Genomic DNA, 20,362 nt, shown 5'->3' on the forward strand with positions numbered 1-20,362 from the left:
GTTTAGAATTGGATCTTCTCTGAGGCTTCTGCCTCTGTGTCAGTGGGGAAGCAGCTGTTTATGAAGCCCTTCCCGCTTTCTCATTCTGCCACCAACACCAGAGGCTCCCTGGCTTTGAGAAGGAAGAGCGGTGTGTCGCTAGCGTCGCAGCAGAGAAGTTACTAGTGGAGGCTTGAATGTTGTTTTCCCAATGATCTTACAGCTACGGCTGGATGAGGCCCAAGAAGCGGAATGCCAAGCCCTGAGACTGCAACTCCAGCAGGAGATGGAGCTGCTCAACGCATACCAGAGCAAAATTAAGATGCAGACAGAAGCACAGCACGAAAGAGAACTCCAGAAGCTGGAGCAACGGGTGTCGCTGCGCAGGGCACATCTTGAACAAAAGGTACGTTTTGGGTGGGCTGCCGGGGGGTACCTGGTTAGACGTGTCGATCTCGCCTCGGACACGGGGTTGGCACCGTGCGCCGGGAGCTGCCATACCCGGGGCGGTCGTGCTCTGCTAAGGGGCTGCTGACTGTGCTTCTTTCAGATCGAAGAGGAGCTAGCCGCCCTCCAGAAGGAACGCAGCGAGAGGATAAAGTTTCTGTTGGAAAGGCAGGAGCGAGAGATTGAAACGTTTGACATGGAGAGCTTGCGAATGGGCTTTGGGAATTTGGTCACATTAGAATATCCCAAGGAGGACTATAGATGAGATTAAATTTCTTTGCCATTTAAAAACAAAAAAAGACAAAAAGCAAACAAAACAATGATGAAACTTGCAAAACCAACATTCCCCATGTTAACGGGCGTGCTCTCTCTCTTTCTGTCTCTCTTACTGACATCGTGTCGGACTAGTGCCTGTATATTCTTACTCCATCAGGGGCCCCCTTTCCCCCTGTGTCAAGTCCCGGTGCAGGACAGCTCCTGGCGGTCTTTTCCATAGTATGTCACAGTATTGATGTCTCTGTGCAATGATTAAAAATGTTTCAGTGAAAACTTTGGAGACAATTTTAATGGAAAAAAAAAAAAGTGGATGTATGTTGCTTTTGAGCAATCACTCATTTTACCACCAATCAATGAAAGTACAAGCAAAAAAAAATAATAATAATCAAAAGATATATACAAACCCAGGGGGAGAGAGACTAAATCCGCAGCCTTACCTTAACTAGCTGCTGCATAATTTTATTTTATTTTTATTTTTTTGGTATTTATTCATCAGGAATAATTAAATAATAAAAAATTTTATTAAAGATTGAAAAATTTGATACATTTTACAGAAAAAAAACTTAATCGTGATGTACATATCAGTGGTGACATATTATTACTTTTTTGGGGGTGGGGAGGGGCGGGGCGAAGATCTGGTGATTTTTAGAAGAACCATGCCAGGCGAGGCGGGGATGAGACCTCGGTCCTCGGCATATTCTTGATTGTATCATAATCATTTTCTGCTGTCGCAGAGAATGTGAATACACTTAAATGAGCCCACAGGATCCCAGTAGCACAAATTGGGCTTTGTCAAATCGTGTATTTTGTGTATAGAAGGAATTTAAGGAGAGCTTTTACTTATTTTCATATTGTATTTTAACTGTTTCTCTGATCAAAAATTTTTTTACTTCTTTCCCCCCTTCCCTCCTGCTCCCAGCCACCCCGCCCACTCTCCAGTTCAGTACTTGGAGTTCAACACTGTCTGTTAGATCATCCCCAGCCCTTTTTTTTCTTTTTTTTTTTTTTTTTTTTTCTGTTCCTCCCCCAAGTCCACCCCCAACCCCATGATCTTGGTCATAAATATTGCATTATTCACACTTTCAAACTGTGTATTTTCTTACAATAAAAAGATAAAAAAAAAAGGCTTTACTTCTTTTGCATGCACTTTAAAAAAAAAAAAAAACAACAAAAAACAACAAAAAACCAACAAAACAACAAAAACATTTTTCAGGTTCCAAGGAAGAGCATGAATAACTGTCAGAGCTTTTAATTATATTTGTAAATAAAAGTGTTCATCACAACGCCTCGCTGTCTCATTGTGGGAAGAGCGGCTCGTGGCCTGTCCCCGGCACAGTCTGAAGGTGGGAACAGGGGAGGTGACCTCCTGCACTCCCACCAGCGCACCTCTTGTGGACGCGCAAGGGGCGAGGTGTCCCTCCAGCCCCGTCTGTCAGCCTGGGGCTGTGCCGGCAGGGCTGGAGGAACCTCTGGGGCTTTGTTCCAAACCTGGCTTTCTTGACAGTGGAGGTTTTTAGGCTAACGGACTGTGGCTTATTCTTTATGTCCCGCTTCCAGCCCAAGGTGGGTCAGCCCTGGCTGAGCCCGGTGAAGTATGGCTGTTCAAGCTTGTCTCCACCCACCTGGTGTGTTTCATCTTGTGGGTCTTGGTCATTAGAGCGTCACGCTGATTTTTACAGGGCCCTGAAGCAGCATGGTGAGGTTTTTGATACCTGCTTCTCTGATCACTTGGGTACAGATCTTTGAGAAAAGCAGCAGTTTAAAAAAGGGGGAAGGCTTCTAGTTCCATGAAGTAGAATTACATTGGCTTCCTCTTTTTTAACCTTTTAAAGATGTCAGACTGGACCAAAAGTTCATTTTCTGCTTTAAGTGCTTAGGAGACACCACCAGGCCTCACTGCAAGCTGTCGGAGGATCAGGAAAACAACTGGGACCCTGCAGCTTGGCTGGGAAGTGGCTTCAGGTCAGTAAAGCTGGTGGTGCTTCTCACAGGAGCTGAAATCTGCAATCAGGGTTCAGCTGTGGCGGTGCGAGCTCCTGCAGCACAGCACCTGCTGGGTGGAAAGGAGGAGGCCTCCAGGGAGCACCATGCATGGGAGATCCTGTGGGACAGGCGCCTCTGCCAGCTACCGAGCATGGGCTAAAGGCACTGGGCTCCCTCGGCCACAGGGAGGCTCGTTCCAGGGTGGAAGGGCTCGTTAACAGCTGGCTCTGCTCCCCCACAGCTGGCCAAGGCACAGGACAGAGCTGTGAGCACAGGCTACCCCATCAGCTGCAAGGAATGTCAAGGTTCTAACAGGGGACAGGAGCTTTTCAGGGGATCCATCACCCTGCTGCTGCTGAGATGGTGGCTTCAGAAACACCCTGGAAAAAGAAGTGTCCCCTCTGAATTTCTAAAGCCAGCCTGCCAGCACTCTGTTTGCCATAAGCCTTTACTGTGAAGGCAAGCTGCACCTCAAGGCGAGTAGACTTCAGTTGGCACAAGGCAGGCTGTTGGATAGAAAGACATTGACTGCTTTGAGCTGCACTCCTCCAGCATCAGCACTTGTTTCAGGTGGCACTGCCAGGAGGGTGGAGCTCCTGCCAGAGGGTCCAGCCTCTCTACATCAGGTGGGGGAAAGGAACCTGTTGACACCGACCTGCTCCTGTAAGCACTGCCCTCATCCCCCAAGAAGACAACCACACCATCCACCTTGGTAAGTTTTTAATTGCACTGTGAGCAAACAGCACGTTAACATCAGGTCACAACAGAACTTGAACAAAATGACAGTGGTCTCTCAGCTCTGAGTGGCAACAGGGAACAGAAGGTAGTGCTATAAACCAGCTTCCCTGCCTCCTCCTACCAGCTACGCCTTCACTGTTTCAGTGGTTCACTTCAGTGAAGTGGAGGCACTGGCCAAATACTTGAGGGTAAAAATAACAAAAACAAACAAAAAAACAAAACGAAACCAAAAGAACGGTAGTTTCCCTTAGACTGCCATTTCCTCTCCTGGAAAGGGGAGGCTACACTGCCAGCACCAACCCAGAAGTGGTTCTGTACCCACACCGCTGCAACATAATACCATTTCAGTACAGTAGAGACACTGAGTGACACTAATTCGCAGAGGGTTTGGTTTCCCTTAAGCAGGTCAGCTTGGAGGGGGTGGCCCTTAGAGGGACACCTTGTCAGAAGCTCATCTAGCTAGCGATTACCTGTACCTACAGCAATCAGCTGAAGCACAGCACAGGTCTGGACCACACTGACACAGAAGCAGGTTCAGGCCAGGGACAGTGACAGGGTTACAGTTCCAGCAGTCAGCACAGGAGCAGTTGGGTTCAACTCACTAATCAAACAAAACTACAGCGATGTGCTTTGACCAGCTTGGTCTCCAGGGGCGCAGAGTGTGCTGCACAGTGCTTCTTCAGGGCCCCTCGCCCTACTTCCCTGACAGCTGCTCGTAGAGCTTTGGCACATAGTCATCCCACTCTGCCTGGTAGCAAGTGCCAGCCACCGGCACCCCCAACTCATACTTGCTGCGGAAAGAAGCCACCTTGAATTTCCCTCGTTTGTCACCAGAGCGATTAGAGAGGATGGGCTCGTTGCAGGTCAGCTGCTTCGGCTGCTCGTACACCAGCCACACATAGCGATGCAGCCCTGCGGGGAGGAGACAGCATTACAAGTGCCAGTCACCTGCAGTTCCCGGGTTTAAGGTTTGCTTTGAAGTGACCCCAGGAATGCAGGGAAATGGACACCTGCATTCCCCAGGATCAGAAGGGTAAGTATGATGGAGCTAAAGGAGCTTAGAGAAGATGTACTAGATAGGCTTAAATAGCTCATGTCCTGCCTGGGCTAGCGCTCACCCTCACCAAGCAACACTGCCTACCAACTGCAGGCAGGACAGCACAAGCCTGCCATCCAACAAAGGGACGTGTCCGTGCTGGCCGTGGCTACAAGCAGCTGCAGGCAGTCCCGCGTGGTCCGTTTCCGCAGCGCAGGACAGCGTTTGCCCAGCCATGCAGCACACGCCAAGCAGGCAGCCAGTTTTCTGCAGGCCTCCCCACCCTCCCCTGCGCACCGCATTTGATCCACGCGGCACGGCTGTGCTCAGAGCTTGGGAACTGCTGCAGCCAGGTACCGACCTGTTCCCTTGGGAGGTCCGGAGCCGACGTAATCTGACAGCACAGTCCCACTCCCCACATTGTTGCCTTTCATGTTGGTCACCAAGAAGTGATGCCATTCCCTGGAAGAAGGCAAAAAGCAATCAGACTGCATCACAGCCTCAGCTAAGACCCTTCATTACTCCAAGCTGCTGCTTTTCTGTCAGGCTGTCAGTGTAGGGTAACTGAAGCTAACAGCTGCCACTCCTGCTTTGCCAAACCCAAAGAGCACCAGTCCTAGAGCAGGTACTGCCTCCTTCAGGCAGCAGAGCCTGTCAAAACCAGCTCTGTCGTCCTGCCTGGGTTTCCCAGAGCCTGACCTCTAAGAGTGGGTATTCCACATGCTTCTGAGCCTGATTTGAGAAAGGTGAGCTGGTCCCAGGTTTAATGCGCCACTGCTAGCACTGACAGACCTAATTCCAACTCACACATGTGCCAAATTGGAGCAAGCAGCCAATGCTGTGCTTCTCCAAGCAACAGCAGACCTTCAACCACCCCTGGCAAAAGCAGCTGCTCCTCCCCATGCTGTCCCTGTCTCAAGGAGAGATGCAAGGGCACTGTTTCTCACTGCTGCACCTTAGGCAGAGCACATTCCCGATCTCCTTCTAAGCCTCTGCTCAGATCAAGAGAGATGCTCCCTTTTCCCCAGGCCAGATAGGGAGCTGCCCACTCCCATTACCTGAACTTTGGGTCCTTCCTGCTGGGAGCATCTGGGTCTGTGAGAACCAGGGTGTAAAGCTTCTGCGGATCACAGCCATCCCACTCGATGCTGGTGGGGCGATGCTGGACCTGGAGAGATGACAGCCTTAGCCCAACCAGCCAGCCCTCCGGCCCGCACCACGCAGCCTGCGCCAGCCTGCTGCACTGCACACGGAGGCCACGCGTGACCAGCGCAGCCAGCAGCACCCGAGCGAGTTCAAGGCCGTTCAGTGCCAGCTCACGCCCGGCCCACGGCAGCCGCCGGGACCTCTCCCGCAGCGCGGAGCCAGGCCTGACCGCGCCGCCCCCGTACAAAAGTCGACAGGAAAGCGGGGCACCTCTCTCTCCCCCCCCCCCGCACCCGGTGAGGCTCCGATGGGAGCTGCCAGAGCGAAGGCGCAAGAGGCCCGGCCGCCTCCCGCCATTTTGCCGCGCCCCCGTGCGACACACCCCCCCCCCCCCCCCCCCCCCGGAACGCGGGGCCGAGCCCTGCTCACCTGAGTGGGCGTGAGCACCTTGCCCAGCTCGTCTATCTCCACGGAGCCATACTTGACACGCAGCGGGTGCGCCGGCTTCTGCTCCACCTCGGTGAGGCTCAGCGGCCCGCTCCACAGCCCCAGGTCCACCGGCATGGCTGCTGCTCCCCTCCGCTCCGCGCACTGCGCCCGCACCGCCCAATCCCCGCCCCCCGCTCCCATTGGCGGAGGCGCCGCCACGCTCCGCTCTCATTGGCGGCGGCGCGCCGCTGGCCTTTCCCCCGTTCCAGCCGCTGGGGCGCCCCCAGGCGGGGGGGCCGCGGCCGACGGGAGAGGGCGAGCAGAAGCGGAGCGATTACCTAAAGCAGCGGTGCTGCCCCTGCTTAACGGCCTTGGCCCTGACGTTAATTAGGTTATAATTCATGTGCCAGGGGCCAGCCCCGTGGATCTCGGTGCTCTGCTCCATGCAAGCCTTAGCCCAATGTGCGATAGCTGCTGGAGAGCTGGCCGTGTTGTGCCTTTCCCAAGCGGTAAGGTGTCTTGGAGGAACCTGAGGATACCTGCGTGCTTTACAGCCCTTGTTGTGGGTTTACGCAGAGAAGTAATCTATGCATCACTACATACAACAAACCAGCGTGGAAGCTGCTGTCTGCAATGGTGGACAATGCAGGACCGTTGGGTCTACTTGGCATCAGTCAGCAAGAAAAAACTGTCATTGGGACAATTTCTCCTAACACATATGCTGCAGAAATTGAACACCACGCTGGCTGTGCTTTGTTACATTCACCCAGGGGAATCCGAGGGATGCCTTTAAAGAAACCGAAAGCACTAGTGCCTTTCTCTTTGTTGCCTGTTTCCTTGGGACCCCTCCAGCTGTGGAGAAGCTCATCCTTTACCCTTTCCACCTGCTTCCTCCTGCCAGTCCCTCTTTGGTCTGTGGTCTGCTTCTTTCCAGCTTTGGTTTATGCTGCTGCCTGGGGTTTGTTTTGTTTGTTTGTTTTTGCCCTTAGCCAAGAATCATACAGTTTGTGGCACTGTTCGTAGTCATTTATCGCTGTTCTTCCCGCTCCCGCTGCTTTTGGGGTGTCTCTAAGTGGTTGAATTATGGAAGATCCTCTGGGCGGGGGGGTTTGCTTACTACCTTCACTTAGTTTTGCCGTCTGGAAACACCATCCTCCTTGCGTTAAACGCTCCCGATCCTTGGACTGCACCCCGGGTCAGTGCCCGCCTGCCCGGGCAGGGAAACCGGCTTCGGGCCGCTCTGAGGGGGCTGCCCAAGATGGCGGGGGGGGGGGGGGTGCCCCCAAGATGGCGGGCGGGGGCGGGGGGGGGGGGCGCCCAAGATGGCGGGCGCTCAAGATGGCGGGTCTGAGGCGGCGGGGATGGATACCCGACCCCCTTCACGGGCCCCAGCGAGCGGGCAGCGGGGCAGGACGGGCCCGCCGGCCCTCCCCTGCCCGTTCGCCGGGGCGGAGGCGAGGCAGCGCCGCCTCCCCGAGGCGGGAGGCTCTGGCGGCAGGACACGGCGATGCGGTTCCCCGGCGGGACGCCGCCAGCCCGGTTCTTCCTCGCCCTCTGCGTCTGGAGGCTGGTGCAGCGCCGGGACGCCGCAGGTAGCGGGGGCTGAGGGGAGGGGAGCGGCGACCGTGTGCGGGCGACTGTTAGAGCCGTACCTCAGTCCGCCGTGCTCCTGAGGGGAGCTCCCCAGTGGGCCCTAACGCCGATTTATTTTTTTTTAAAAAGTAATTTTTTTGTGCTGAAGGTGACATGATTCCCCTTTGAAAACAGGCAGGGCAGACGCTGAGGCGGCTGGTAGAAGCGGGGACTCCAGCGGACCCTCGAGCTGGCTGTAGGGTCCAGGTGCCATTTGGCAGGGAGGGGAAAGTCGGAAAAAGGCGAAAGGGGGATATCGACAGTTGTGTCATCTTCCTCGGCGGCAGGCGGGTTTTGTCTCTTTTTTCGGTACCGTGCGCCCTCCTGAGCGGTGCAGGGATGAGGCTACTGGGGCAAGTGGTCCAGCAAAACGTTGGCGGAGCATGGCCGTTGCTGTGACCCCACGTCGTTAGTGCTCTAACACCGCTCTTCTCTGGCTCCTTCGGGTCACTTGTTTGTTGCCCTCCTCTCTCGGGCAGAAATAGCCTGTCCTTGCTTTCTTCTTGAGCCCTTTAAGCTGCGTTCCTCTTCCTGATCGCGCATCTGCACTCAAACGTTTTTAGTCGCCAAATGCATCTCGGAGATCCTTTGACAGTAGCCCGCTAACGAGCACCCCAGAGGGTTGATATATATCAGATGTCCGGGTGTTTGCTGACAGAAGAGGGCTTTGCCGGTTCCCTACATCCCTAACACTGTCCCTTCTGTTTTGCAGGAACAGAGGAAGTGGTCTTTGGGAAGGTTGGAGGAAGCATCCTCCTTTTATGCCGAAATGTCTCCAAAGAAGCAACCGAGGTGGTCTGGTTTCAAGGGGATCCGCACTCTTTCCCCCCACTCTTCTCCTCAAGGGTCACCTTCCCCCCGGACGTCCGTTTCTCCCTGGTTGACAACAGCTCTCTGCGCATCACGGAGCTGCGTGTGCAGGACGAAGGCAACTACACTTGCAAGGAAGTGCTGAACAAGACGGACCATGAGCACAGGGTCCGGCTCCTGGTAGCCAGTAAGTCTGTCCCGCGTCTGTGAATTTCCTCCCCTCGGTCTCACAGGTCCCCAGATTCATCTGGCACTGGTGGAAAAGTAATGTAAAAAACGGCAAGGTGGTCTTATCATGCAAAATCTGTGAGCAGGCTGATACTACTTAATTACACATTCACTCACGAGCACCAAGACTTCTCTAAATGGTCTGTCAAGGATCAGTTGTTTGCGATGCAGAGGATGAAATGCCAGCTGTCGAGTCCTCACTATGTCTCTTCAATTCCTTCTTCACTGGTGATGATAAACTAGTTTTTGGTCAGATCTTTCATACCCTGTAGCTGTTCCAGGGTGGCCCTTTGCCTCAGAATCTGGCTGACTTGAGCCTTCATAAATCTTAGGGTGGGGGCTGCTGCCCGCTCTCTTTTTTTCCCTTGATTGAAATACATGTTTGAAATAGATGTGCTGTGCCATTTCTTGTTGCCGTCGCTTTGGCAAGAGGATGGAGGGTCCTCAGCTGACGAGCTGTCTGTGCCAAGTCTTACTGTGCAGCCTTCCAGTTTTAATGGAAACACCACATTCCTCAAATTTACTGCTAGGAGCACTGTCCTGGGAGCATGCTTGGCATTACCAGCACAGGCCATTCTTTCAGCCTTTTTGTCCTGTTGTGTCTTTTGGTGCTCTCTCCCATTTCCATCCCTATTTCATTCATTCATTCTCTTAGAAATCTTCACAGCACGGGTGAAACATCGGGCCGGAGAGCACTCAAGTCGCTTGCTTTGCACACCGCTGCCACAGGTCCTTCCTGCTTCTGCCGGGGAACCATTATCTTGCCCAGATGCCTCATCTATTCTGTGAGAGCAGCCGCCTCCAGATTAGCAGGGACTGCAGGTCCTATGGCTGGTACCACTCTTGGCCCCTTCACCAAGTCGAATCAGATGTGATGTAGGCTCTGGCCCCTCACACCGGGGCTGTGACCTGCTGTCCTTTATGCCAGCCAAGCCCGTGTTATAGGGAAAGACTGCTGCCGGTTTGCGTATTTCAGTGACACTCTGGTCTGTTGGCCCCTTCCTTTCTTGCTGGTCTTTCTGTCAACACCTACCGTGCATGAGACCTGTTTTCTGTTTGCATTCAGGGTGTTCCTTCCTCCTAGGTGTTTGGTGAAGGGTTCGTGCTGTTGTACCTGTTTTGTGCAGATTAAATATCTGTAAGGTCACACGAGTAAAAATTCCCTTCCTGGGGCAAGGAACCTGTAGATGGGGTTTGGAGGGTCAAGGAGGGCTGGAGTGAAGGAATCGAACCCCAGGCTGCTTCAGAGAATATATATGTAGGCGCAGGGCTTAGGAGGGGGGAGCCCTAAATCTGGAGCATTGGTGTAAAACACTCGTGAGCAAAAGATATCTATGGCGTGCCAAGTGTTGGTGCTGCACTCTGAACTTCATTTATTAGCACGGAAATAATGTGTCAATTAATTTCCAAAGGTTACAAAGGTGATATGGGACAGTGCCGTGCCCTTAAAATAGGTGAGAGAGGTACTTCTGGTGGTGCTTTAGATCAGCAGAAGAAGCATCGGCAAAGGCCAGAAGCTGAAGCTTCTCAACCTCGGACTAGAAGCGCAGGCCCTGATTTTTCACACTTCACTGTTACTGGACCAGCTTAGCCTGGGCTGGAGTGAACCTCTCAGACACAGACTTGGCACCGCTGTAAAAGAGCCACCCAGGATCTGTGGGCTTCATGTGGGAGTTACCAATTGACAGTCTTCAACCCACCTCGTGGCTTGTACCAAAAAGTTCTCTTTGCTTAAAACTGCATTTAAAAAAAACCACAAGCAGTAGAGTAAACATTCTAGCAACATGACAAAGGTGCAGCCCTGCCTTGAGCTGCTGTTCTGTGTTTGGTTTGGATAGGAAGCACATGGTATGAAGAAGCGTGCAATTGCACACCTCCAAGTGATTCCTTGGTATGTTTGTCTGCAATTTGATACAAGCTGCTGTTGGCTCTTCTGTGGGCATGAGGTCCTTTTTGCTGGTGTTTTGTGAGTCTTTTTTTGGTTGCGGGGGATTGGAGTTTTGTTGTGTTTTGTTGTGTTAACATTTTGGAAAGAGATCTCTGTTAGCATTTGGACAGAAGAGTAGAGTTGCACTGGGAGAGCCTGGGAGTTCAGGATGTAAAGCTGATGGCTTCAGGAGGCAGGTTCCTGGAACCAGCGCAAAAAGTGCAGCTCTCTGGCTGGACGTCCTGGAAGGGCTGCGTCTGCCTCTTGACGTGGGGCAGTTTCTGGTGATTCAGGCTGACAGGTTGCTTTTATTAACCACAGCCAGGTTTCGGGATTGGTTATGAGACCTTCCCAGAGCTGGGACAGAGGAAGTGTTATAGAGGACTTTCTTGCCAGAGCTGGATGGTTTCAAAGATCATACGAGATGTGTGCGTATAATTCCTGGAAAGCCAAGCCCCAAGAAAGTATGTTCTTGTCACTCACCTGGGGTTTTGCCATGATGTGTTTTTTTTTTTTTTAAACTCATGTCATTTGAAAGTCACTTGAATAAATGCTCTGCAAAATAAGCATCAAGCTATCCCTCTGACACCTCTTGTGTGGGGCTTGCTTTGGCAGCATCCGATCTCTTGGTGGGGTCTTGTTCAGTTTTGCATTAGGCAAGCCAGCCACAAGGGTACAGTGTGTTAATTCTGCCTGGATCGGAGTCCAGAATCCCTATGGCTGTTAAACGAACACGTGTGTCTATCTGTGCACGGGTGTGCGTGTGAAGCCAGCTGATGGGAGAGAGGCAGGAACTCATACTGCATCATACTGCATGAAACGTGAGACCCCGCTCTGCCCAAAGGGATTGCTCTTGGGTTTCTATTGACTTCTGACCCATTCCTGCTATCGTGTAGTTGTTTCTGTATTTAAATAACAAACGTAGTCCTGGCGGTTACCAAGTGATCAGCCCTGGCATGAGGCCAGTGGTGACTTACCCTACCTATGTTCTTTGTCCCCCCTGCTGAGGTGTGGTGCGGACACAGACCGTGGTGCGTGGTTGAGTGATACTGTCTGGCCCCACGTGGCAGTGACAGTGGTGCCGGGAAGGAGCGGAGCACGTTTGGTTTGGCTTCAGTGGCACGTGTCTGTGGCCCTGACGCTGCGAGCTGGAGTCACCAGGACTCCCTGTGGAGAGAGAATCTTGTATGCTGGGAACAGCCTCCTCCTCCAACAATGTGCTGGGCTTGCTGGGGAAGTGCTCCAGCTTTGAGCTGGTCGCTCTGAGAAGCTGGTTACTTGCCCCTTGGCAAAAGCCCTCATGCTTTCCATGTTCCCTTGGGAAATCCGAGCGCTTGTATCAGCGACATGGAGAGGTAGAGCCTTGTTCTTAAGTAGCGTGAATCAGTGTCACCCCCTTGTATCTGAGGCATGAGGACCTGTGCTGTGATGAATTGCCAAGGGCAGCACGGAGATTTTGTTCTCCTGCTGTGTTTTTAGGTGCTTACCTTCTCTCCATTGGATAAAGCTGGGGCAATAATTTTTTTCCTCCCTGTGCATTAGTCCCTCAAGGCTTGGCTGTGGTTGCTGTTACGGCTTTTGGTCCGTGTTGACTGTCATTCAGAGTTGTGCTCCCCTGAGGCTGTGGGACACAGGTCAGGGAGCAAGATAGGCAGGGGAAGCAGGAAGACTTTCAAGGGGAATGATGGCAAAAACAAGCGTTTCTGGGGGTTCCAGCCCTGAGGTGCTGAGAGCTGTGACTTGGAAATGTTTCTAACTATGTGCTGTTCTCGCTGATAGATCCACCGCATTCAACCCCAAAGTGCTGGGCTGAGACTTCCTCGTCGGGGCTGATGCTGCAGCTGTTTTGCAGCTGGCCTGGGGGGTACCCCCACCCCACCCTGCACTGGAGAGAAGAGGGGCACGATCTGGAGAACTCAAGCTGGGTCATCAGCTCCACGAGCTCCTCGGACATCCACGTGGAAACGCTGAACAGCTCCCACCTCTCCCACCGCAAAGTGTTCAAGTGTGTCGGGAGCCATGTCGTCAAGCAGGAGCAGCCTGCATGCACTGTGGAGATAAGTGAGTTGACTTGCCTACCTTATTAACTATTAATGAGCCTGCTAATGGTGGGGCAGACAGGCACCCCCATCATTCTCTGCCCTCCAAAGCACTAAGGCAGTGATCAGGCAAGCCAGGCTTGCGGGGGGGCACTTGCCGCAGGGGGCAATGCTAATGAGGCAGCGTGGCAGGGCTTGGCTTGTGCAAAGGTGACTGCACAAGGCACAGAAGTCCTGCAGCTGAGATCCATCATGGCACAGTCGTAGGTGAGTTGTGTTTTGGCTACATCTTCAGGGGCTGACGAATCTCCCTGCATCAAGCTTATCACCTGTGCAAGCACTCATGCCTGTGTGAAAGTGAGAGGTGGTTTTAGTGCCTTGCTCATCTTGAGATTAAATTTGGCCGGGCTGGGTTTATAGCAGAAGGGTTGTGCGTGCCCCCAGGCCCCCTTCAAGCAACTAAGGGGTCTGACTAAAGTGGCTTTTGAAAACCTGAGCTGTATTTATCCTCCAAGGGTTGTGAGCTCTGCTGCTCCCAAGGAAAATTCCTGGGCTGCCTTTCTCCTCTCTGCCATCTTCCCACTGGCTACCCTCTGACTGTTCCTCCCTGGGGATATAAAGACAGGTGTCAAAAAAGGGACTGAGCAACGTGAAAGTTGCTCAGATTGCTCCTTGGAAGGCTGCTGAAGTCTTGTGAGTGAGCTGAATGCCAAACCCGTAGCGCTCAAGTCCCAGACTCCTGTCTGACTTCCTTCTGTTAATGATTATTAATCAGTCAGATGGCTGATTGCTTGTTATGTTAAACTCCTCCATTCCCTCCTTGACTCTTTTCTTTTTCTTTTTTTTTTCCCCTTGGGCTGTTCAGAAATCCCTTCGCTGGAGTCGGAGCCCCCAAAGACCTGCTTTGTGGGTGACAACGTGACCCTGACATGCCGTGTGACTGAGAGCACCCCGGCAGCGAGGCTCACCTGGCTGCGGGGCATCACCCAGCCAGAGGTGGAGATCCAACCCGGAGGGAGGTACCTCATCGCCCAGGAGGGCAACGTGTCCCGGCTCACCATCCGGAACTGCTCCCAGGGCACTGATGGGGGCTGTTATGTCTGCAAGGCGCAGAACCCCGTGGGACTGAGGGAGTTGTTCGTCTGCCTGACAGTGAAGCGTGAGTGGGGCTGCCTGGGGTTGCTGCAGCAGGGATTGAGGAGGAGTTGGCGACACAGCTCATTGGCGAGCCCCCTAGGGGCTCCATTTGGCACTGAGAGCCCTCTTAGCCTGTTGACGCTTTCCATACTTTTGTGGCAAGTGTAGATGCAGGACTGGCTCCCTCCATCCTAGGGTGAAAAGGCCTGATTCCCCTCTCCTCAGTGTAATGGGCCTGAGAGAGGAGCATCGTTGGTCCCTCCTGGGGGTTGTGAGTGCAGAGGTGCACCTCCGAGGGCCAAGCTGCTCAAGGTGCAATGGGCAGGGGTTGATTTCCTTTCACTTAAACGCACATGGGCACAAAAACAGGGGCCTTAGTGTGGTGCTTTCTATATCAATGAAGTACGAGTGCCGAAACCCTCGCCCCTTGTGCTGGTGGGACTGTTGCAGTGATGGGAAATGGGAGCTGAGACAGCACCAGGCACCGAGATTTCCTCATCCATCCGTGTCTCGTTGACAAGCTGGCCTCCTGTGTCTCCTCTCCACAGAGCCGGTGAACATCGTCGGGGTCGTGGGTGCAGTGGTGGTCCTGTCCCTGCTGGCTATTCTCACCGTCACCGGGATCATCTTGTACTACAATCCCCTCTTGTGCCTGAGAGGTAGGAGCTCTCCTTTGCATAAGACAGGGAGGAGGTTACTCCTTCCTGGGGTGGCCTGTTTTTATCCCTAACCAGCTAGCCCCTTCTGGTGTGCTGTGACAATCACCCCAGCCCTTGGGCCTCATCCTGCTCCTGGTCAAAACTCTGGAGGCAGATGGGTTAGAAACGCAAGGCCCTTCCCCAACTGAGTGCTTCAGGCACCTTCCCCTTGCCTTCTCCGGGGAGCTGTGCTGTGCTGGGCCTTCTCCCTTTTCCTTGTGACCTCTCTGGTGTTCTCGTCGTATACGTGGGCAGGTCAGCTTCGCAGCCGTGCCTCTACGTGTGGCTGCCAGAGACCATCCTACCGCAGGCAGGATTGGCAGGGGTGGTACAGTAAAACCAGCAGCGCGCTGCCCCAGGGACCGCTCTGGGGCCGGTTTCTAACGCTGTCTTTTCCCTTCCCTTCTCTCCCGTTCAGGTGCTGCATTCAGGTGAGTGTTGATTTTCCTCAGCCCAGTCCTGCGTGGCCTTGCTAGTCCACCTCCCGACAGAGGTGATCTCCCTGTAGGGTAGGGAATCCACCTCTGAGGCAGGAGCCATCCCCAGAGCAGAGCTGTTCTTATGTGGGAGCTTCCCACGGGAAGGGGATGGTGGGGCTGGGTGGGTGAGACTCGGCGTGGGTGTGGGAGCAGGAGGATGGGGGGAGAGGAGAGCACTTGGCATCAGAGCGGGAGTGGTGTCGCTTTGGGATGCGCAGGGGTGGTGCTGGCAAGGCACCCGTTAGCATGGGAGGAGGTTGTGCGGGAGAGCTGCTCCTTGGTGCGGGTGAGCCTGAAGACTTAGAGTAAATAGAAACGGTGATCTTCTGCTGCTCTGTGTGGGTGTTTGCCCATGTCCTTCCTCTCTCAGGAGGGATGTCTGATAACTGCACGTGAACAAGTGGCTTCTTGGGGTTCAGGTGCACCGGATTTCTTCTCTGCTTCCTGCTCGCACCCCTCCTGGCCCCGCTCCCTTCCCTTGCCCCTCTTGGTTCTGTTCCCACAGCTGTGGTGCTGCGGCGTGGGAAGGCTCTTTTCTGAATGCCTTCGTATCCCCATGTGTACAGGAGGGGAGAATAACTCCACTTGGGAGGGGCTCGTGCAGTTTAGTACATTAGAATATTAGTGGTTGAGGACTTTGGAAGACGAATGGGAAGTAGTGCAGAATGCCAGTGGTGGTGTTGCTGCCAGCAGGGTCTGAAACCAGCTGTTCTTTGAACATAGTGCAGGATTGGGAGAATCCATCAGAATTGGCCATTTTGGCGTAGAGGGTTGTCAAAGCCAGGGGAGGCACAGGCTGCAGGGAGGGGTCAGGACAGGCCCTCCTCAGCCTTTCAGCCCACCTCTGCTTGCTCCGCTGTTCACAGGAATCAGGACTCGGGTGATATCTTAGTGCTGGTGGACTCAGAAGATGACGAGGAGGGAAAGGGGGAAGAAGAGACCACGAGCAGTTCCACCAAGCATGAGGCGATGGCGCTGGTCAATGGGAACGGCGTCCAGACTGCTTACCTCAACTGCCTTACGGAAGGTGAGCCCTGGTGCCTGCCTGACGGATGAGTTTTGGGGCCGGAGCCGCCTGCTCTCCTGCTAAGCTGTGGGTCTTCCAGGAGAAGCTGCCGGGGAGGGAGGAATTCCTGTTGTCTGGCTTGTTGGCTCTTGCTGAGATGCTGCTGCTCTGTGCTCCATGTAGGTGACGATGGCGAGCAGCACGGCGGGGACTCTCCGCAGGAAACAAGGGGAGAAGAGGCACGAGGCTCATAGTTTCCATCCCTTCTTGCGGAAACAGCCAGAACTCCGGCTGGATGCCCAGCGTCAAGCACGTCCTCGTTGCCGCGTGGCTGAGAGCAGGCTGTTAGTGTCCTGCAGCAGGCTGGTTCGGTTGGAGCGTCCCCGCTTCCTTCTCCACTCACCTCTTCCCCAGCTTCCATTCCGTCCTTCCCCAGCCTTGTTTTTCCATTTCTTTTCCCCCTCTCTTCATGTTCCTCTTTGTCTCAGGTGTCCTTTTTAACAAGGTGGCACCCAGCACAGGCAGAGCTCGGGAAGTGGGTCCCAGTAGCCCGCTCCTCTTGATGCCTGTGACGGACTCCAGTACTGGTACAGGATTCTGGCTCAGTCGCCATGAGCAGTGCTGGGGTTGCAGGGAGTGTGATGGAGAAAGTCGCTGTGGGGCCGTGTTGGTCCCAGTATAACAGAAGAAACAACTGGTGCATGGGCAGGACATGGGTGGGTGATGCTGACTCTAGGGAGGCTTAATTGTTTTTGGTGGTTTTTTTTTTTTTTGTTATAAATATTTTTTCCCCAAGTCCTTCTGAAGTGTTGCTCCATACCCAAGTTGGGAGTTAACCTGTACCTTGCGGTGTGGTTTTGAGGGGGATGCCTGGCCGTGATGGAAAGCATGGAGGGAACTTATACAGGGAGGGGACGAGGGGAGCAGGATCCGCAGGGAGGGGATCACGGCAGCCGTGCAGGGGAACCGTAGGGTGGGTAACAGAGGGGCCAGAGCGTGCAGGAGGGGATGGAGGGACAGATCGAGTCTGAGCGCCCTGCGAGGGTAAAGGGGGGGATTGAAAAGGCACACGGAGAGGAGCTGTGCGTTCAGAGGAGAGCAGGGAGGGATCGGAGGGTGATGGAGGGGATCGGCACGTATGGATGGGAATGGCCAAACAGAGCAGGATGGGATCAGGGTGGAACAGAGGCTGGAGCGGGGTGGAGGGCTCGGAGCGGGGTGGAGGGGAACAGGAATAAACTGTGTGAAGTGGGGAGTGAAAGAGCGCATAGAGGGTGATGGAGAAGTGAGTGCACAAGGGATCTGAGTGCGTGGAGGGTACTGAGGGGAGGTGGTGAGCCCACACGCGGGGGGAGCGAAGGGGACCTGAGGGCACGTGGAGGGGAAAGGAGGCACTCCTGGGGCACGCGGGGAGGAGCAGCTTATGCACCGTGGGTGAAGCCGCGGGGTCTGCGCCCTCCCTGGGACGTGGGTGAGAACAGCGTGAGATGGAGGAGAGCTGAGGGAGTACGGGGCGGGGGGGACCCGAGCACTTGGGGGGGCAGGGGTTGGGGTCCGGTTGTGCGCGGTGGTCTCCGAAGGGGTGCGGAGCCTGAACAGAGGTTTCTGAGGGGCTGGAGCGGGGTCTGAGGGCTTGGGGGGGACCGGAGCGCGGGCGGGAGGATGGAGTGTGGTTTGAGGGCTGCGAGAGGGACCGACCTGCGAGCTGGCCCCCGAGCAGCCTCGCCGCGGTCCCCGTGCCCAGCACCCCACCATCGCGGGCGATGCTCGGAGCCGTGCCGGGAAAATCCCAGGGAGCCGCGGGAGCCTCCGGCTGCCCCTGGCAACAGTGTTGTGCTGCCGCCATCTCGGCCGCCCCACGTCCCGGCCTCCACACCGGCCTCTCGGCATAGCAGGAGGCACCGGCAAGATGGCCTTCGACCTGGAGGAGTATTTGCGGACGGCTTTCCGGGACAAGCTCCGGCTGCCGTGAGTGAGATCCCCCCCCCTCCATCCTCCCCGTGGGACCGGCAGCTGCCTGCCCGGCTCCCGTGGCGGGTGCTGCTGGCTGGAGGCGAGCGAAGGCTCGGCAACGGGGCCAGCGCGTCCTCCGTCCCCGGTGGTCTGTCGGTTTTACGTTCCCGTCGCTGGGTCCCCGGGGTGGGCGTCACTGGGTGGGCGCTGAGGTTGTGCCGTGAATTCTCCTTCCCTGGGACGCTACAGCGGCGCTGGGGGTCTCCGAGCGGAGGGAGGCTGAAGAGGAAGGGTGGGTGAGGGGACAAGCGGGCCAAGCCCCCCCCCCCGTGCTGAGCCCCAGCAGGCAGCGGTGGTCCCTGGGGGTCCCCGGCCACGACACAGTGGTGGGTGCCCCCGCCCGGGCTCTCCCCGTGAGCTCCGCGCGACCTGCGGCAGGACGGTGCCGACGCGGGACGGTGCCGCGCTGCCGCCTTCCGCGCGCTTGCCGCTGAAACGGAGGGAGGTGGCGGAGGTGGAACGGGCGCTGCAGAGCCAGCGGGAGGTAAGGGTGGCCCCCCCCCCAGCCCCTCCGTGTGCCCCCTCCCCGGGGGCCGCAGCGTGCCGTGGGAGACGAGGAGCCGGCGGGCACGTCCCCAGCCGTTCAAGGGCCGGCACCCGTCCCCAACTCGGGTGCTCCGGCGTGGGACGAGGCTCCCGGCACCCCGCGGTCCCGCAGGAATTTCGGCAGAGGATGGAGCGCCTGGCGCAGCGCCGGCGGCAGCTGGGCCGGAGGGAAGAGGAGCTCCGGGATGTCGTCCTCAAATTCGACGCCTTCCTCAAGGTGCCAGGGCGGGGACCGGGACCGGGACCGGCCGTCGGGGCCCCCGCTGACTCCGTCCCCGCGCCGCAGGCTTCAGCGGCGAGGCGGGAGCGGGCGCTGCGGCGGGGAGACGAGGAGCGGGCGCGGGCGGCGGGGCAGGGTGCCGAGGTCGCCCGCCTGCGCCGGGAGCTCGAGGGGCTGCTGCGGCGCAGGGAGCGCCTGGCCCGGCGCCTGCGGAGCCTCCGCGGCTTCGGTGACTACCTGCGGAGCGTGCTGGCCGGGATGGGGCAGGTGAGCGCGGGGGTCCCCGTCCTGCGGTGCCGCCTCCGTGTCCCCAAGCCCCCTTTTTTTGGGGGGGTGTGTGGTCAGCCCCATCCGGGGCAGCAGCTTCTCAACCCCCTCCTGCTGCCCAGTTCCAGGACATCCCGGCCATGCTGGCCCATTTCGGGGCGCTGGCGGGGGCACGGGCGGCCCTGGCGCAACAGGCAGAAGCCGGGCAGGAGCAGCTGGCCCAGGGCCGGGCACGGCTCCGGCGGTACCGCGAGGAGGCCGGCAGCAAGCTCCTGCGCACCAACGACGAGCTGACCCGGCTCCGCGCACGCCTGGAGGACGCCCGCCGTGACGTGCTTCAAGGGGTAAGGGGGGGGGACGGATGTGGGGGTCCCCCTTCAGGGAGAGGGGCAGCAGTGTGGACCCCAAGCGTGCCGCAGAGGGGAGATGCCCAACGTGGCGGTGGTGGGAAGCTGGGCTGGAGGTCCCCGTGCACCCGGAAAAAGCATCATCAGGAATTCTGCATGGGGGGATACGCAGCCAGGACTCCCAGGTCCCCCTCTCCCAGCCGGGGGGGGGCGCAGGGGACACGGGGCAGTGGCTGGGGTGGGGGGCCCAGGGCTCTCTGTCGCTCTGTCCCCCCAGGAGTCCCACTGGGCCCGCGTCCAGAGCACGGCCACCCAGAAGACCCTGCTGCTGGGGCAGATCAAGCTGGCAGTGCTGAACCTCTTCCAGCTCGCCACCGCGCGGCTCGAGGTCCCCACGGACGTGGCCCTGGAAGACACCGAGGCCCAGCTGGACACGGTCAGTGCAGCCCTTTCCCCTGGGCAGAGGGGCTGGGAGGGACACGGGGACGTTCATTCACGTCCCCGGACGGCCGTGGCACCGAGGTCCCCGTCTCCACAGGTGCTGCTCTGCATGCAGGACCTGGCTGCCATCTCTGCTGAGCTGCTCCCCAGGCAGCCGGGGACGTGTCCCCCACGCTTGCCCGTTGCCACCAGCATAAACCCTCTGCGCCACGGGGGTGCCAGGGTGCCCCCGAGCCAGGAATAGCCCCTGGGGACAATCCCCCCCCCCCAGCTCCCAGGGCTGCCAGGGCCAGCGTGGAGACACAGGACCCCCAGCACCTCCCTGGGGATGGAGGTCGCTCCCCGATAAGTCTGGGAACCCCCATAACGAGAGGCGACACACATGGCGGCGGGCGCACCGGGATGGCTCCGCGTTGGGGCAGAGCCCGCAAGGGGCACCCCGGGCAGCAGGAACCGGCTGCCGCTCACGTTCAGGCTGTTGGGTATCATCGCAGGTGTCTCCTGCCAAAATACAACCCAGCTGTGGACCCGCAGCACC

General features: G+C 56.6%; 4 protein-coding genes across 9 annotated transcripts in view; 3 read left to right on the forward strand and 1 right to left on the reverse strand.

The window, feature by feature from the left end:
• TAOK3 (TAO kinase 3) overlaps positions 1 to 1,985 on the forward strand; it is a 95,033-nt gene extending 93,048 nt beyond the window's left edge. For all 5 annotated transcript variants that reach the window (XM_030024904.2, XM_030024903.2, XM_030024902.2 and 2 more), the window contains 2 exons: positions 203 to 385; positions 530 to 1,985. In XM_030024904.2, coding sequence (XP_029880764.1) covers positions 203 to 385; positions 530 to 691 — 345 coding nt within the window. In that variant the 3' untranslated portion in view covers positions 692 to 1,985. The remainder of the gene's footprint in view (positions 1 to 202; positions 386 to 529) is intronic.
• A 1,405-nt stretch (positions 1,986 to 3,390) lies between these two features.
• Positions 3,391 to 6,237, reverse strand: PEBP1 (phosphatidylethanolamine binding protein 1). The gene is made up of 4 exons (XM_030024906.1): positions 6,035 to 6,237; positions 5,518 to 5,627; positions 4,821 to 4,921; positions 3,391 to 4,335 (listed from the first exon to the last, which is right to left on the reverse strand). The coding sequence occupies exons 1-4, from the start codon at positions 6,233 to 6,235 to the stop codon at positions 4,118 to 4,120; spliced, it is 630 nt and encodes a 209-aa protein (XP_029880766.1). The 5' UTR covers positions 6,236 to 6,237; the 3' UTR covers positions 3,391 to 4,117.
• A 1,135-nt stretch (positions 6,238 to 7,372) lies between these two features.
• On the forward strand, positions 7,373 to 16,883 carry VSIG10 (V-set and immunoglobulin domain containing 10). Its single transcript, XM_030024907.2, has 8 exons — positions 7,373 to 7,626; positions 8,379 to 8,663; positions 12,411 to 12,692; positions 13,536 to 13,829; positions 14,356 to 14,466; positions 14,924 to 14,936; positions 15,851 to 16,011; positions 16,174 to 16,883. Exons 1-8 carry the CDS (start codon positions 7,542 to 7,544, stop codon positions 16,242 to 16,244), a joined length of 1,302 nt encoding a protein of 433 aa, XP_029880767.1. The 5' UTR covers positions 7,373 to 7,541; the 3' UTR covers positions 16,245 to 16,883.
• Positions 16,884 to 17,249: 366 nt separating this feature from the next.
• Positions 17,250 to 20,357, forward strand: CFAP73 (cilia and flagella associated protein 73). Of its 2 annotated transcripts, none has more exons than XM_030024920.2 (7): positions 17,250 to 17,958; positions 18,290 to 18,487; positions 18,662 to 18,766; positions 18,836 to 19,036; positions 19,159 to 19,380; positions 19,661 to 19,819; positions 19,922 to 20,357. In XM_030024920.2, exons 1-7 carry the CDS (start codon positions 17,653 to 17,655, stop codon positions 20,066 to 20,068), a joined length of 1,338 nt encoding a protein of 445 aa, XP_029880780.1. In that variant the 5' UTR covers positions 17,250 to 17,652; the 3' UTR covers positions 20,069 to 20,357. The 2 variants fall into 2 exon arrangements, with proteins under 2 accessions (XP_029880780.1, XP_029880781.1); XM_030024921.1 differs by having other exon boundaries at positions 17,778 to 17,958; positions 18,382 to 18,487.
• Positions 20,358 to 20,362: the final 5 nt, after the last annotated feature.

Source organism: Aquila chrysaetos, chromosome 9 (assembly GCF_900496995.4).
Source record: "Aquila chrysaetos chrysaetos chromosome 9, bAquChr1.4, whole genome shotgun sequence".
In the NCBI taxonomy this organism is placed as follows: domain Eukaryota; kingdom Metazoa; phylum Chordata; class Aves; order Accipitriformes; family Accipitridae; genus Aquila; species Aquila chrysaetos.